Source organism: Apteryx mantelli, chromosome 17, assembly GCF_036417845.1.
Source record: "Apteryx mantelli isolate bAptMan1 chromosome 17, bAptMan1.hap1, whole genome shotgun sequence".
NCBI classification, from domain to species: domain Eukaryota; kingdom Metazoa; phylum Chordata; class Aves; order Apterygiformes; family Apterygidae; genus Apteryx; species Apteryx mantelli.
Window position 1 is genome coordinate 10,160,961 of NC_089994.1, and position 16,546 is coordinate 10,177,506.

Consider the following 16,546-nt stretch of genomic DNA (forward strand, 5'->3'; position numbering starts at 1 on the left):
GTTTATGAATGCTGGTTGCTTTCTCCCCTCTCATAGTGCCAAAGACGATCCTTGAGAGGAAGCCTTTTGTAATAATTTAGCTGTCATCACCTTCACTCCCAAATCCTTTAGGCCAGGTACAGGCTAGTCCTGTTCCTTTTTGGCAGGTGAGATTCCAGAGCTAGCTCCAGCAGCTTAAGGTGGCTCTTCACTCATAACCTTCTTGCTAGCAAGTAAGTCAGCTGTACTCTTAAGTGATAAACATGCCAATGTTACAATTTTAAAGAAGTTTAACAATTTTTCTGAAAATATTTTAATTTCCTAGATGCAATCAAATAACTGTATTTTACAGTCTGTATAGATTGCCCCTCATGTTGAAAAGCATGCTACTTTAGGAAAGTCCAGGTCTGCTCCTTAAGCAAATACACTTTTAGAAGACTGCAATTCACATTCAAATATCAAATTAATATAGTCTGTTTGCTCAGTGGAACAAAACTAATGTGAAAAACATTAAAATTCCCCTTACTGACTAGAGTGGGGTTTTTTGTTTTTTTGTTTTGTTTTTGTTTTTTTAATCAATAATCATGTAAGGTATTAATGAATTCATTGCTATAACATGCAAAAGTATCACAGGGATAGTTCTTTGGTAATGGGAACTAAATAAATATAGGTTAAGTCTATTCTTGCAAGCAGATCTGCATACATGTGTCCTTCCTCTTGAAGCTGATGAAACTCTTCACCTCTGTGCATGTCTGCTAGCAAGATTACAGATGCAGTTCATGCCCTCATTTTCAATTTGTGCTTGCAGGACTGAGTTTATTTTTAAAACAAAAGCAAAGGGCAGTAAGTTAGATGTGAAGGTACATAGCTAGTAATCCTTAGTATATCTTCCAAGAAACTTATTAATAAATCTAAGCCTCTCTTACGAGTCTCCCTAATTACTATAGACATTGACATTAAAAGGCTATTTCAGAGAAAATATATACTTGGAGCGTCTAACGCTCATGCTCTGATCTAAGAGCATTCTTATTAAGACATTGGGTATTAATCTGTTCTTCTTAGAGGGGTTGCCACTGTGCCAACATTATGGTGTTTGCATCAAAAGTTATTTCCTACTGTGGATGTAAGGTGCACAGTCTTCATTAAAGACACACTTTGCACATTGCATTGGGAGCGAAGGACTAGAACACAAGAGGGGAATACTGCTTAGTTTGGGGTGGTTATGACCCAACCCCTAAGCCAGCTGTGTCTAGAGCAGAAGCCAGGCTGTGACAATACCTTCAATACTCACAATGCCTTTGGAGCATTAATGCTCATCAATGGCATTCAGAACAAGTGGTATGCTGTGCACAACTGCCCTGAAATACTGGAGAGGTTTGCATCTTAACCCAGCTCCTTCCTGAAACTGTCTTCTTGCAGCCTAGAGTACTCTGGTGGCAAAGCAGCCTTTTCTTGTCAAAAGAACGAGATGCGAGTGATTACAGGGAGTATGTGAGGCCAGTCTCATTTTGTACAGTAACCATTCACCCAAGATGGGTGAGCCGTAGATTTCATTTCCTTTTCTCCTGGATGGGAATTAAATCTACAGTTCTCAATTCTGTGGAAGTTGTCCAAGACTGTAGGCTGCTGTTTGGTGCCATGGAAAACAGGAATGCTTCTCCCTCCAGCCCCCCCCCCCCACACACCCTCTCATCTCTCAAGTGCCACTGCAGAAAAGATCTCAAGATCCTTAGGGAAGGGGTGGGGGAAATGAATTTTTAATGGCTGGGATGCACGGCTGGGAGAGGGAACTGGCTGTGGGTTTGCAACTCAGGGACTGCTTATGCATCTTCGGGATGGGGGTTAGTGATAAACAGTGGAAACTAAATTTTGCTCAGAAGCAAACTTTTCAGATATAGTCTAAAGCATGTCAGGCTCCAGCACTGAGGAGTTCCATGCCTGTTGTATCAGGATTCCCAAGAAGGTGTTGCTGGCCTTGATCATGCTCCACACAAAATGACTGTAGCAGCTGTGCCGCTAACCCTGTGTCTCCTCGGGAGGGGTCTGTGGGGAGTGTAGAGTGCTCATGTTTGACACAGGACACCTTGGGTCAGTGCTTGAGGAGATGCAGAGTTGGCTTTTCACCTTCCAGGACAGTGCCTAGCCACCAGCTTGCAGGTAGTTCTGGCACATGGACTATCGTCATTGCTTTGAGGTTGTTGATGAAGGTGGAGTGATTCCACAGGTTAAAGCACAGGGTGCTCTCCTGAGCAGGTGGAGACTTGCAGTCTGCTTATTTCACTTAATATTTAAACAATTTATTTAGAATCTAAGTGAAGAGGAGACTAAAACCCAAGTACTTATGCACTGAGTTATGTTGCTTTGAAAATTAAGGGTCACTGGGTGATCATGCATGTGAATTCTCCTACAGCAGAATTTCACTAAAAGTTATGTTTACAGAGCCCCACTCAAATGGATGGGACACTAGGCTCAGTGCTGCCTGACAGGCTTCATCTGTGCTACATGACAAGACAGGTCAGCCAAAATGAAATCTCTTTGCAAGCAGCCTAATGAAGAGTATCTTGACCACACATGACAATGTTTTCTGTAATGATACACTATAATATACACTTCAATTTTGACCTACTTAAAGAGAGGGGAAAAATATTTCTTCCAGCAGTAGGCTTGTGGAGAAGGTCTCTGTCTCATTCCATAAGACTGCTGGCCTGGAGAATCTTGTACTGTCTGGATAGCTCCTCCTTCATGTGGGAGGTGGATGGCATGTGGAGATGGAGAGATTATCATCTATACAACTGTACCTGGTGGGTGTAATGAACACCAGCACCTCCCCTTGACTCAGGATCACTCGAAATTAGGCCTTAAATTTCAACTGCAGTGTGATCCTCCATGCAGCTACCTAACAGTAAAGAAATAATCAAAGAAACAAATTATTTAAAGTGTCATCACACTCCAAAACGTGAAAGGCCAAGCTGCGTTTAGGAAAGCCTGGCAACAATATGTTGTTTCTGTGTTTTAATGGAAAGAACATCAGGCTTGGTGCTTTAGCCTTTTAGTTCAATAGTATTGTCTTTGCCTGCAAAGCACAGCTGGATAGCAGACCTTAGAATTCACCTGTGCATTTTCCCTGAAATAATTTCTGAAGCCTTTTGATGTTGCTGCTCATTACAATTTTGGTGACTTTTTCTTTGATGTCCAGGCCCATACAGAGGCAGAAACAAATATTTCCAATAAAAGATCAACAGAGCAGCACTGCCATACACAAAACACTTCAGTTTGTGAAGCTGAGTTTTAGTCTGCAGGCCACCTCCTTTTTAAATTACTCTGTCAACAACCTGGCACTTGCTAATTGCTTCAGTGGTATAGTTATAACTGCAACTTCCTGACAAACCTGAATCCAACAGTAAGATGTCTATGAATGGACTGTTCCATGCCCAGTATATGTTTTAAAAGAATGCTATTGCTGTCTCATGATTGAAACAAAAAAAACCCTTTATGAATGAATTTCAGCTTCCATGACCATAGAGATGACAAGTTAATGGATCCATTTGCACTCTGTGGATAAGGATTTATCCATGCAGTTCCCTTAATGTTAATGGAAGTCGTGTAGCTGAATCCCAGACTTGCCATGCTGAAAACTTACCCCTAACTCTCCAAGGAGAAGGGTGCTAATTGGATTGCTGAGTTTAAATCCTTCTGCTAGTCAGTCTATGGAAAGGATTTAGCACTGGCTCTGTAAAAGGCTTTACATAGCTTTGCAGTGTAGGGCAGGGGAAGTTTTTTTTCTTTCTTTCTTTCTTTCCTGTGATTAATTGCAAGGCTTGAGGTGACAGGAGACATAATGAAATTCATAAATGCCAAAGGCCGTCCCTAGTCACATTCCTGGCTGTTGGTTTAAGTTAGAAACTGACAGAAGTGTGAACAAATCAAGGTTGTTCCGATAGCCTTCAGTTACAGGGAAGAAAAAGTAACTGACAATGAGAAACCACTGGAGGTGGTTTAATGGGTATAAATTCTCAGGGAAGAGTCATATTTTACACTGATTCAGATTCTTGGATACATAAATGACTTACAAACAGATGTATTCTGCCCCCACAGCAGTCTGAGAGATTCCAGTCCCTTTTCAGAAAAGCAGAAATTGGCACGGGTTATTCAAGCAACTTGCCAAAGAAAAAGCCATGGCAAAGCCTGCAACAGAACTCGGAGCTACTTCTCCCGTGTCTTCATTCATGACTGGCTTTGCTCCACTTGTTATAAATTTTAAAGATCAACTCTCCTCTCTGGAAAACAAAACTTGCAACATTGCAGTTGAACAAGCAGCAGAAAAATTAATCTAACACTTTCCAGAGACTCTCACTTCAGCCTGGAAATATGTGCTATTGCTTCCCCACATCCAGATTTGAATTACTGCTTCACCAGTCCTGCTTTCTAGCCCGTGAAAGTGCAGAACATGTCATGTCTGAGTATATATTGACCAGATACTGATGCGGTGATCTTTTGAGCCAGCTGCTAGCAGTCTCTCAGTTGGGTTTCTGTGATCTGAGAAGGACACACAATGGACAGTTGCTGTGTGGTAGTCCAGCACTGCTAAGGGCTTCATTTTTTTCCAGCCGAAGATCCTGATGCGATGATCCCACCCTGCTGTTGCTAATATCTTCTTGTCTGAACGGATGGTAATATCAGATATGCCAGAGTTGACAAGTTTGTGTATTTTGTGAACCTGAGTAAGAAAGTTGTTTTAAAAAATTTGATATCATCTATAAACTAAAGAAAAAGTAACCTTTGGGGATTTCAGAAGCTACAATGCCCACCCATAAACCCTGGTGCCAGGCAGGTAGTGTGCAGCTTTTCACCATGTGGTGGATGATGTCCCAGTGAGAACAGTTATAGACGAGAGGTGGAAAAGCCCTTGACCTGAGCCCATCTCCAGCACCAGTCTCTTTCTCTCTCTCTTTTTTTTTTTAAAAGCATCTCTTTTCTGTTTTAACTCATATTGCATTTAAAACTCTTTATATTCTATCACAATTGAAATTCTGAGTCAGGGGTTTGAGTTTGAGATTTGGACTACACATCTTTGCCCTTCTAGCTATTCTTGCATGAGCTGCAAAGTTCAAAGCTATGGCTGTGTATTTTCCCACTTCTGCACTATTCCCATGCTGATATTCTGATCTAGCATTTAAACTACCTGCTACTTATTTCTACTACTGTGGCCCCTCACAAAAACCCCAATAAGCTGTGGTAGCATTTACCACAGTCTTGAGAAAGGAATGCTTCCAGGAGTTAGGTTACAGTGTCAGGAAATCTGTATTTCAAGTACTCCTTCCCAAGAGACTTTTATTTACACCAAATTCCAAGAAGGGGATTATGAACAAGTTATTGATTTCAATCTTGGAAGCCTTTTCTTACTGTTTGGAGACTACTGGGGCACAAACTTCTGAGGGGTATGATTAAATTGGAAGGCATTTAGCATCCTTCTTGAGGCACTAGGACTGCACACTACCTAGCCCTCAAAAAGAAAGTTTTCATTTTGGAGTCTGGAACTTCCTCTGAAGTACAAGGAAAATGGACTCAGTATTAACACACTTCTGCTTTTCTCACCTCAGATAACTTGCATTAGTCAGCAGTCCATCTCTGAAACACGTGCAGTATATGCATCATAGTGTATGTATGTTTGTGTTGAAATAGCATAGCTTTGTCACAATGCGGAAAAGCCTTCTGAGTGTACTCTGATCTTTGCGTGGTTATCTATATACATAATTCAAGATTACAGTTGGAAATGACATGTTAATGCTTCCATGTACTTAAAAGCTAACATGTAGCTATTTTGTACCAAAGCTTAATTCAGTGCATGTTTTAATACACTACATGTTGTATACTGTTTTCCTCAGGAGGGAAGGGATTGAAAAGCACGTTACATCTGAGTAATTTTCCTCTAAGAAGGACATTCCATGATGCACAATCAGTACAAGTTTTTCGTGAATATATTGGTTGCAGATCACATTAGCTATAATATTGGATCTAGAAAACTACAACCCATGAAATGCTAGTCAAAGTTGGTTTCAGATACAGTGGAGCACATTGTGGAATCTTACAGGAACAAAGCTGTAAGTAGTTATTTTTCAGCAATATAATAAGTATCCAGCTCTTCACTCAAGCAGCAATATATCTAAAAGATATGCAAATTCGATGAGAAAAAGGCTAACTGAAACTTCGTATGTGCTTCTTGCATCTTCCATACATTCCTATTTTAAACAGGCCCTGAAGAAGGTGTCTACACCCAGTTCAGGACAGGGGATAGCAAGTGTTTCTAAAGCCTGAGCAGCAGTAGGAGGCTGCATGTAGCCTCTCTGTGGAGTTACAACATGGTCTGTAAAATCTGTGCTTTTTGCTGGTACATATTTTATTCCAAACTCCCCAGTTATGCTAACACAGCATGGCTTCAGTGGGATTTTTGTTAGCATATGTGTACTAGCAAGGGGAGGATGTTACTGACATCACTAGCCTGGCAAAAGTAAGATGGGCCTTACTCTGTAACCGAGGTTATTAGCTAATGGCTATAACCAGTCCTGGGTGTAGTGTTTCCCATCATTACTGTCAATTACGTGGGCAAGACCCATACAGCAAAATCAAGACGACTGGGAGGAACTGCATGTCATCAGCAAGCTGCAACTTGAAAATGAAGCCTATAATGGTGATGCCTTTTGGCTACAGAACATGAGGGAACAGTGGGCATTTGTGCATGATCTGCAAATACTGGAGGTGAGAGAGAAAAACAAAACAAAGTAGAACAACTTGCTCGAGGTATTCATAGCCAGGTGAAACCCTATTGCACGGATTTGGGCCATCCACTCACTTATGGGCAACTATTGTAAACATATGCATACTAACATATTTTAACCAACTGATAATTCAGAAAAGAAAGAGGGAAAAGCTGAGGTGAGCTGCTTTCAGCCAGTCATGGCCAAGGACAATTGCAGTCACTAGCAAACATGTTAATAAACTTTGACATGCTGAGGCCAACAGATATTCACCTCTCCTTCCCTCCTGAACACATGGCATCTATGATTTTTTTCTTCTAATCTCCCTCCCCTACACTCCAAATCATGTCTTTAAGCCCTGTTCTTAATTAGAGAAATAGCCAATATGGTGGGGACAGCAACTGGAGCTTCAGAATTTGAGAAACCTTAGCAACCCAACCAAAGCTTGTGTGCTTATTTACATTACAGCTTATAGATTTTTTTTTCCTTGTCATATAAAGTAAGGAGCTTCTGCGATTATCAGATTTCTCAATTCTGCTTTGTTTAGTCACCTGCAGAAGCTGTTTACCTTGTATGTTCTTCTGCCACAAACATCATCACTTAATTATACTATCTCATCCAAATCAGAAGGCTCATAACCAATCCAGTCATTTGCTGACAGTGATGATTTCGGCAACTTTCTGGTAGAAGACAATACACCAAACTTTCCCCATCGGGATAAACTATGAAGTTACCTTCATCATCTATTCATTGACACACTGGAACATTGCCACTTAAAACAGAGCTGAAGTACCATCATTGCGTCATTATTTCTCCAACAACAGATAGCTATGCACCACGTTTACTTATTAAAACCTTTTAGAATAAAAATAATGTGCAACTGAGTGGCTTTCCAACGTCTACCATTACCTCAGGTACCTGGAATGTCAGGAAAAAAAATCCCCATCTGGTTTATATTATTAATGCAATTGTGGAAAAAAACTTAATCTAGGTCCTTGACAATTTCTAGTGCTCGTATAAGAGATGCATTTTATTATGGAATTCACACTATCCATGAAGCACAGAAACAATACTTACGGTTTACAATACTTGGCATTTAAATTTCTTTTGAGAAAAGTTACTATCTCTCAGTGCAATGTGCTGAAGCTGCAATTAACCCTGCATCTCCTGGGCATGTGAACACTCTGTGGAAAGCAATACCTGGAATACTTCAGGTGAACAACTCAAGGGTTTATTTTTCCCATGAGTCATACCTGTACCCCTGCATTACAGTTAACTCATAACTGAAATGTGCTGTGGGGAACAATATTTTCTTTATCAGACTACCATGAACTTAGGAAAAAAGCAAAGATATAATGAATATGAAGGAATAGCTTCCTCTCCAACACAAAGCATTTGAAACTGTAGGAAACTTGTCATTATGTCAGATTTCTTGCACCTTGAACTTAGAAAACTAGTCTCAATACCAAGTTTCTTACTGAGACTTTTCTGCTCACCTTTCCCTCTGCTTCCCTGTGCTAAGGACTCTATCGCCTACTCAGGTGGAGCCATGTGCCAGTAGTGAGAGGAAGAACCAACTGAAGGCTGCCACAGGGAGGGGGAGCAAAACGAAACCATGACAACTCTGTACCTGACTTGTTAAACACATCTTTATCACATTCACTTAGAACTCCTTCACTACTTATTCAGAGTCTAGAGTACCTCTTTTACAATGTGTCTTATTGATTATTAAAGTTCAGACTTTTGCCTCAGGATCTGGTGAGCACTGTCTCCTCTCAACTTCATTTCATACAGGTGTATTTATACTGTATGCATTGGGGTCCTAGTGCCCTACCTATCTGTACATGCTAATTCTGTGGTGATGCCTAATAAATGGTGCGTCTTCACAGCGTCCCTGGGTGTTAAGTAACTGTTAGATGGCCAAACACATGTTTTTCGTCCTGTAACTCCTTTCAGAAACAGCATTAACTCACCACACTACTTAGAAGATCTCCACAAAAGCTGCAAGCTGGAATAGCAGTTACTGTTTTTCCATGAATTTGTACATCTAGCAGCTATCTTCTCGAGGATGCTATGGGAGCAGACAGGGACTGGTTAAGGTCCTCTTCTTTGTGCGTTCAGGGGCCAACTGCCGTATTAAAAAAAGGTTGAAGCACTCAGCAGTGGAGAAGCTATGTAGGGGCCATTTTAACTTGCATGAGCTTTTATTTACGTACTTCATTTCCACACCTAGTTAAAACCTACTTAACTCCTTGGCACTGTTGGAACACTTGCTAAAATTGTCTAGATTAAGCAATATTTATTGCCATTCACCAGCATAGACTGAACTGGTGATTATAAGACCTCCTTCCAAACCAGCCATTCCAGGTATGTGTAGTTCAGACACAAACTGATTCATCCAATTAACTTATTTTCCCTATCTCAGACTAGGACTCTCAAAGATGTCAGAGGACGCTGGCTGCCTAAATCACACTTTCTCTTGGTGGTAGCTGGGCATCTGAATCACTCCTACTCTTTTGATTTGTGAAGTATTTCATGGAATATTTCTGCCTTTCTTACAGTGGAAGGAAAGCGCTATCCATTCAAGCAGAACCTTTGGAAAAGCAATCCTTTGTTTCCCATTTTTATAACTCATTTATAATGTTTAGGACATTCCAAGGGCTGGATACTACTAACATGATAAATGAAGACATAGAGGCAATGGCTTGAGTAATGCTAGGCCTGTGTGCCTGTTGCAACTTTGGTAAAACCAGAAACATGTGAGAGAAGCTTTTTCTTTTTTTCTTTTTTAAATCCTCACCACCTTTCGCTAAGTCTAGTCACATAGCATAGGCATTCTAACCAGTCTGTGATTAATTAGCTAGAGATCTGCAACAACTCCTCTTCATGACTAAATATTTTTTTTAGTCTATCAAACTGTTAGTGCAAAGTGGGATAAATGACACTAGAGGGCCAATGATCCTGACCTGGAGGTTCTGTTGCTCATTGAGGCTCCAGATGCTAAGCACCTTTTCAGATGAGCCTGAGATCCCCTTGGCCTTCTCTGAGTCAAAGTCAAGGCTCATCACTGGCTCCTGATGGCAAACAAGTTGGCTCAACGCTTTTCCCATTGACAGATTCCAAAGGATCACTGATCCATCTTCATAGCCAGCCAGAAGCCAAGGTTGAGAACCAGAGTCCAGCTGAAAAAGAAACATAAAAAGTAAAGCGTTTTTTAGGAAAATTCTCATCCACAATTAGGTTTCAATCCAAGCACCAGAAAAAAATGAAAATGCTGACTGGCATAGAAGTGAAAAGTTAGAAGTCTGAAAATCAATGCAACCATTAAAGACAAAGCTTGATAGTCCAGCCACATTTATAAAAAAAAATATATTATTATGTAACTGCTGACACTCTTATGTTTTTATATATATATTATATATATATAAACATATATGTATATAAATAAAAATATCAGAGAGAGAGAGAGAGAGAGCGAGAGAGGAGATTAATATATAAAAATACTTTACTCTCTGAAAATCCAAACTATCCTCCTCAACATCACCTGAACAAAATTCTTGTGCCTGAAGTCTGAAGGCTTCAGAAGCTCTACTTCATGGCCTAAACTTCAGTTGTGCTCCTTAAAAATATTACTTAGAGCAACTGAGTTACAATCATGCTATACAAAACTGTACGGCTATTGAAAGAAGTCCCATGCACAAAGATTCTAGTTTCACTTTGCCAAGTGTGGGGTTACGCATACAGATCATTTACCCAAGTGCCTGGCAGTGCTTAAAGATAGACACTGAACCTCTCAGAGAATCTCTGGGCGAGTCACCAAGGGGTTAACGGGCGCCTGAGTCCCACTGTAACCAATTGAGAGCTATTTTGATTAACGATGTCACAGGCCAAAGGGCATGGCACCCTGGGCAGACACCTAATTTATTTAAGCCTCTGAAATAACTCAGAGAAGGGAACATTACTGGATTACATGTCACACTTAAGGAAAATATTCATCATTGCTCCAGCCAAAAGACTAATGACCCTGTAAGCAGTAACTGGTTATGTGAGTGAAGATGCAAATCCCTAATGAAAAGCAACTAAGAAACTGGCATCTGTTAATGCCAGTTATGTCTTTAATAGGAGAAAAGCCACCAAAATAGACCTGGGGATTAAGGCTACCTCACAGAGGGACATCTTACCCTAATAATGCATCCATTAGGTTATTCAGTTCTTCTTGTACACCAGCTGATCCTACAGGATTCCTCTGTTTTGCATTCAATTCAAAAGAAAGTTAAGGGAAGTTTATAAAGAATTAATTTTTACTGGCATCATATTATTGAATGAGGTTCTTTCAAACTGACTGGCTGTCAATGATGCAAACCTGCACTGGCCAAAGGCTCACAATCTCTATTAACGGTCCAGACTATTCTCACACTGGTTATTATTTGTTCTAGGGGGAGTTAAACTAACAAGAGATGGGTGAGCTAGGTAAAAAGACTGATGAGTAAAAGCCTCATGTTCTTTCTTGGGTTTATCCAGCCTAGAGAAGTGTTTAAGCGAGGAATGAATCTCACTGAGCAGGGTAGAAAATTGGCCCTTAAAATGAGGAAGCCAAAGGGAAATCTCCTACATCTTCCTTCTGAACAGGACTGTCTACACCTGGGATCCTGCGGGAGTGTCATTCCTTACTTTAAGATCTTTTTCTCTTTTTTGAAAAGGCAGGGAGCATGCTCTGGCTACAAAGGAAAAAAGAACATCTCATGTGATAAACGGCCCTCAACCAGAACTGGGCATGAGTTTTCTGTCAAATCTTTGATTTGTTAAGATAATAAAACTTCAAGTCAAAAAATATTTATCAGATATTTGTGAATTAATGTTATATCATCAGGTATTTTGAATGAAGAATATCTGCTTTTTGGGGAGGGAGAAAAAATTTTTAAAAATCTGAGTGAAAGAAACATTTAAGTATTTATTTATCTGTAATACATGGTAAAAGCTTCAAAGAAAAATGAAATATTTCATAGTGCTTCAGTTAGGTTTAAAAGAGCCCCCAGTATGGGCAGCAAACCAAAAAATCAATTATTTGTACAGCTCGTCTACAAGCACATGACTCCTGCAGAGCCCTGGGGCTCTATATAAGGTATAGCTTTCATTAGCCAATGAAACAAGATATGGATGGGTAAGGTCAGCTCCTCTACCTCGCTCAAAATGGGATGGCCGGATCTTCACAGGTACTCATTACCCAGCAGCCCTCGTTAAGACGAGAGACAGCCAGGGGCTCAGCATCATGGAAAATGCCAGGCTAAAACACATTATTTTCTACTATGCGTATCTTAGCTGAGATTTGAAAAACAGTAATTTGCAGGTGAGATCTAAGATTGGTCTAATTTAAAAAACAATCAAATCATTGTTTTCTCTGAAATGAAGGTCTCCCCCATATCTCCCTCCTGACTTTCCCAAATTATATGACGTGTAATATTTTAATAAGTACATAGACTTGAAATTAACCAGTAAAGGCTACTGAAAGATCGGGGGCTCTCAGTCTGATGCCTGGACTTACCAAGCAATGGATCACAACAGCCTATTTCCTTCAGTTGCTAATAATGGACACTTGTGGAGAAACGTCTTCACCACTCATGTTCTGGTTTCAGGGGAAAATTTAAAATATAAATCATTGTTCTTCCTAAGCAGAACATTTTGTTGTTGCATTTGGATAACTGTCAAGGAAGGAAGAAAAGGTGATCTGCTGTCAACTCAGCAGGAATAATTGCTATAGTTTATATAAAGTAATAACTCTGCATTTCCAGTTTCTACATGTATTATTCCTGTTGAATTATTTTGTTTGCACCATTACGCAACATGAAGCCTTCCCCAGGGAGTGCAAAAAATTTAAGGAAAGACTATCCTTACTCCTGCAAATGCTACCCCACCCAATTAGTAATAGCAGGAAGGTGTGAAGCTCAGGGGACAATGTATTTAAGAATATGAACCTTCACAAGGAAAAAAAACCCATTGGACGAACTAATACTTTTAAGCACAGATGTAGTAAAATGAGAATAAAAAAAATAGTCTCAAACCAACAAAATACACTGATGCCAGCTTTTTAACAGCTTAAAAGAAGCCAGTGAGGATTAATCCACAAGCCTAACTTAAGCCTCAATTTCCTTCCACTCTACAACAAAGTTTCTAATTCAAGCTGTTGCTAGTAAAGTGTATTGTTTCACTGATGCATGGATCTTTTATTTTCTTGGCGTGCTGAAAAATATGATGATACATGGCAGCAGTCCCCCAAACTCCTGTTGGACAACAACCCTGAGCAGACTTCCTTCAGACCATTACGTGGCTCTCTCTCCATGTCAGCCTCTGTTTCAACTTGTTAATTTACTGTGCCATAAGCAACATCAAATGGTCTATTAGGCAACATGTTGCCCATAAGCCATAGGTTGGGGAGTGCTCATCTTCTGCATTATGTCTATATTGCCCAATGCAGTAATGTACAAAGAAATCCCAGACTACTGCTATTCAGGGAGGGGTGCAGCTGTGCTAGCCCGTATTCTTCTGCTTTTATGGTTACTCAGCTGCCGCTTACAATTAAACCACAAAGCAGAAAGCAGAGCATCACTTTGGTATACCACATATAATTATTTGCCCCTGAAGAGTATCCTTCCACCCCCATATTTTAAACTGAGTTGTACACTTGCGTGAAGAGGGCAAATACAGTTGTGAGACTGTAAATGATTATCTATCCTTGCATGTTGCAGTCTAGGAAGATGTGGTGACTTCCCAAAGCCAGAATTTGCATGGAATAGTTTAGCTTTTCCGATTCCCAGTCCTCTGCTTTATCCCCACTGGCAGCAAAATTAAAAACTACATAAAATTAAGTCTCTGCACCTGCTCTGCTTCCTAGGGGAATAGCAATATTAATGTATGTAGAAAGTGTGGCAAGACAGAGAACTTTTTATACAGGCAACAATATTTTCAAACACTGAACATTTCCTCAGTTATCTTCACCGTATTAAAATATGTCCCAGAGACAGAAAGCCACATTCATTTCACTGAGTACTGAACACTGATTGCATTTATTGAAGAAACTTTCTGTTTAATAAAAGCCTAAGCATTCTATTTTAATTTGTCTTCTGATTTTTCTCTAGTTTTTAATTCCACCATGGGATTTGAACTGTGGCCTGTCCTACTTTTGTATGGTCAGCAAACTAATTCCTCTGGACTTCACTTGGTTCACGACCTGGCGTGAAGACCCTAAGGCCTCAAATTCACAGCTGATTCATAAGTACTTTCTTCAACTGAAATGAATAGAAATGTTCAGATGAGCCTGCAGGAATCAGCTCTGATGGTACTGCAGACCTATAAGGGAATGTGGTCCGAAGGGTTAAAATAGGGGATCAGCTTTGCCACCAATTCTTGCAAGATGTAGAGCCGAACACTTAAACTCCTTCCTCCCTCCACTGCCACCTTTTTGTATTACTTGCCTTTCAATGTTGGCACCCTATATACATTATTTGCTAAATACCCTGCAAATGTTCATCTTTTTGGCAAGAAGTATTTTTATTTACCCATTTGTCCAAAGTCAATACAACAACAGTATTTTGCTCCTATTGCATGCTTGGAATAGAAATGTTCATAGAGTACTTCCTTGTCCTGAGGGCCTTGAAATGAATGCAACCTGCCATTAAAATCATTGTTTTTAAGTAACCCAATCATTTCTCATCATTCATAATACAGCAAGAAACCATATCAAACAACTGGCTTTGGTAAGTCACTCATTTTCCTCTTGACTGGTGCAAAAAAACGTATCTATCCTAAGGATACAAAGCTTTCCCTGGGTATTTGCAAATCTTCCATTAAAGCTTGGAAAGCTCTGCAAGTTACATTAAGGATGTTCACAAATCTTTCCCCCCTTTAATAGTATAATTACTTGATTGGTTTGATAATAAATCAAAATCCATGTGAAGAAAGATTCATGTGCTTCATATAAAATGAATCACAGGGAAAACATTTCACAATTAGCAGTCGCTCTTGCCTTACCTGCCATAACTTAAGACACATGGGCATGCCCAGCTTGGCACCCACCTCTGGCTTCAAGGTACAGACTGACGTCTTGGATGGCAGCTCCAAAACCTGAACCTGACATCAGGAAAACAAGAGTATTTGGTCAGGCTCCAGTTCAAAATTCTGCTGTTAAAAACAAAAGTCTTTTAAGGTGATTAAGGCTAGTGTAAGCTCTTCCAGTAAAAACTCTGTCTGGAGGAAATTGGAGAATGCATGTTAAGTTGGAGCTGTAGGGTAATCTACAGCTATCTAAATAAATGCATTGTTTTATGGAAGACCAGATAAAACTGCTACAATATAACATATCCTGTTCTTCCCCTCTGCTCTTTCCTCTGTATTTTATAATCTTCTTTCATACAGTGGATGATACTGCAGGCTGCTTCATCTAAAAATTACTCCCCTGCTTCCTCTCCTCTCCCTCTCCCCTTTTTCCACCTCCGTTGCTAAGCTTCTTCAGTTGTGGACACTTGCATTATCTTCTCAGTTTTGGCATGGTAACACAGAGCTTTTGTGGATATACAGGCACTGCACATATTTAAGGTATGTATTTATTTCCTGGCTGACTCTGCACTAGCAAATTTTAAATCTAAGAATTCTCTGCTAATGCAAGCTGGAGCACTGATGGTATACAGGTATTTTTACTACAATATTGTCTGACTCTACTCTGAATAGGGTCAGACAACATTGTGTTAAACACCTGCTGTCTACATAGCAGCCTCTACTGTTGCTTGCACTGATGATAATGAATTATGGATCTGATTTTTTTTTAGCATAGGGCAAGTCTTTCCTCTGCCAAGGAAGTAGCTCATTTCCACCTCAGGATGATGGCAGGCAAGATCAGTGGAGTCTGCCTTTGCAATTTGGCACTGGCAGGTTTTGAGTCTCTTGACTGACACAAAAGAGCCTCGCTCTGGGCTTGTTCTTGAGCCCGTAGCTATGGAGAAAGTGAAATTCTTAGGTATGAAAAAATTGCTGCCAGGAATATTTTTTCCATATCACTGTTTCCCGAATGCATACTTAAGATCACTGGGGTGATCTTTTATTTTAATTCAATAAACAATTGCCTGCATTATTTCATAAAATTAAAGGACTTCAAACATTTGGTAAATCCAGCATTACCAGACATTCTAGGTTATTTCAGAATGTGCAAAGGCCCAATATTGCTGTCGGACAGCCCCAGTCATGTGAATTTCCTTAAGTATCTGAGATGAGGTATTAGACAAATATGGCTCCTCTGGGAGCCATCAATCAAGACCACGGCAGCTGCGATGGCTTTCCAATCCCATACCTTTAGTTCAAAGCTTGCCAGAACATCTTCCTATTTCTAGAGATTGTCAGCCAGCCTGCCAAAAGCCAGCTGCACTCTAGGACTGCGAGTCTGCAATGTGCTAAACACAATATACAGAACATTTTCTAAAGCCAATTAGCAGTGGAACAGGAAACTGTTCTCCAGTTTTGAGGGATAGGGACTACAGCAAAGAGCCATCCAATGTATGGATGAAACCTGTGAACAGACCAAACTTTGATCATCTGGGAATTCTGGGTCTTTGGAGCCGAGCTCTTAACAAAAAATTCCTTTTTGCTTGGCAACTTTCTTGCTATCAACCTAGTAACCTAGTTAGCCGTCACAGGAAATGGGCTATAAATATGAAGATGACCTGCTCTCATCTAGTGTCTTTCATCACTGGCTCTCCAAAGAGCATTACCTGCTAGATCCCAGGAAGAAAAAGACTGAAACTGCAACTTTACATAACAAAGAAAGA

At 40.1% G+C, this 16,546-nt stretch overlaps 1 protein-coding gene across 4 annotated transcripts in view; it reads right to left on the bottom strand.

The window, feature by feature from the left end:
• Window positions 1-3,946: 3,946 nt before the first annotated feature.
• GNB1L (G protein subunit beta 1 like) overlaps window positions 3,947-16,546 on the bottom strand; it is a 43,043-nt gene continuing 30,443 nt past the window's right edge. For 3 of the 4 annotated variants that reach the window (XM_067307089.1, XM_013945557.2, XM_013945558.2), the window contains exons 5-7: window positions 14,760-14,858; window positions 9,701-9,916; window positions 3,949-4,696 (exon numbers count right to left, since the gene is read on the bottom strand). In XM_067307089.1, coding sequence (XP_067163190.1) covers window positions 4,430-4,696; window positions 9,701-9,916; window positions 14,760-14,858 — 582 coding nt within the window. In that variant the 3' untranslated portion in view covers window positions 3,949-4,429. Of the gene's footprint in view, window positions 4,697-9,700; window positions 9,917-14,759; window positions 14,859-16,546 lie in introns of all 4 variants that reach the window. The other variant, XM_013945556.2, reaches the window with a different exon arrangement.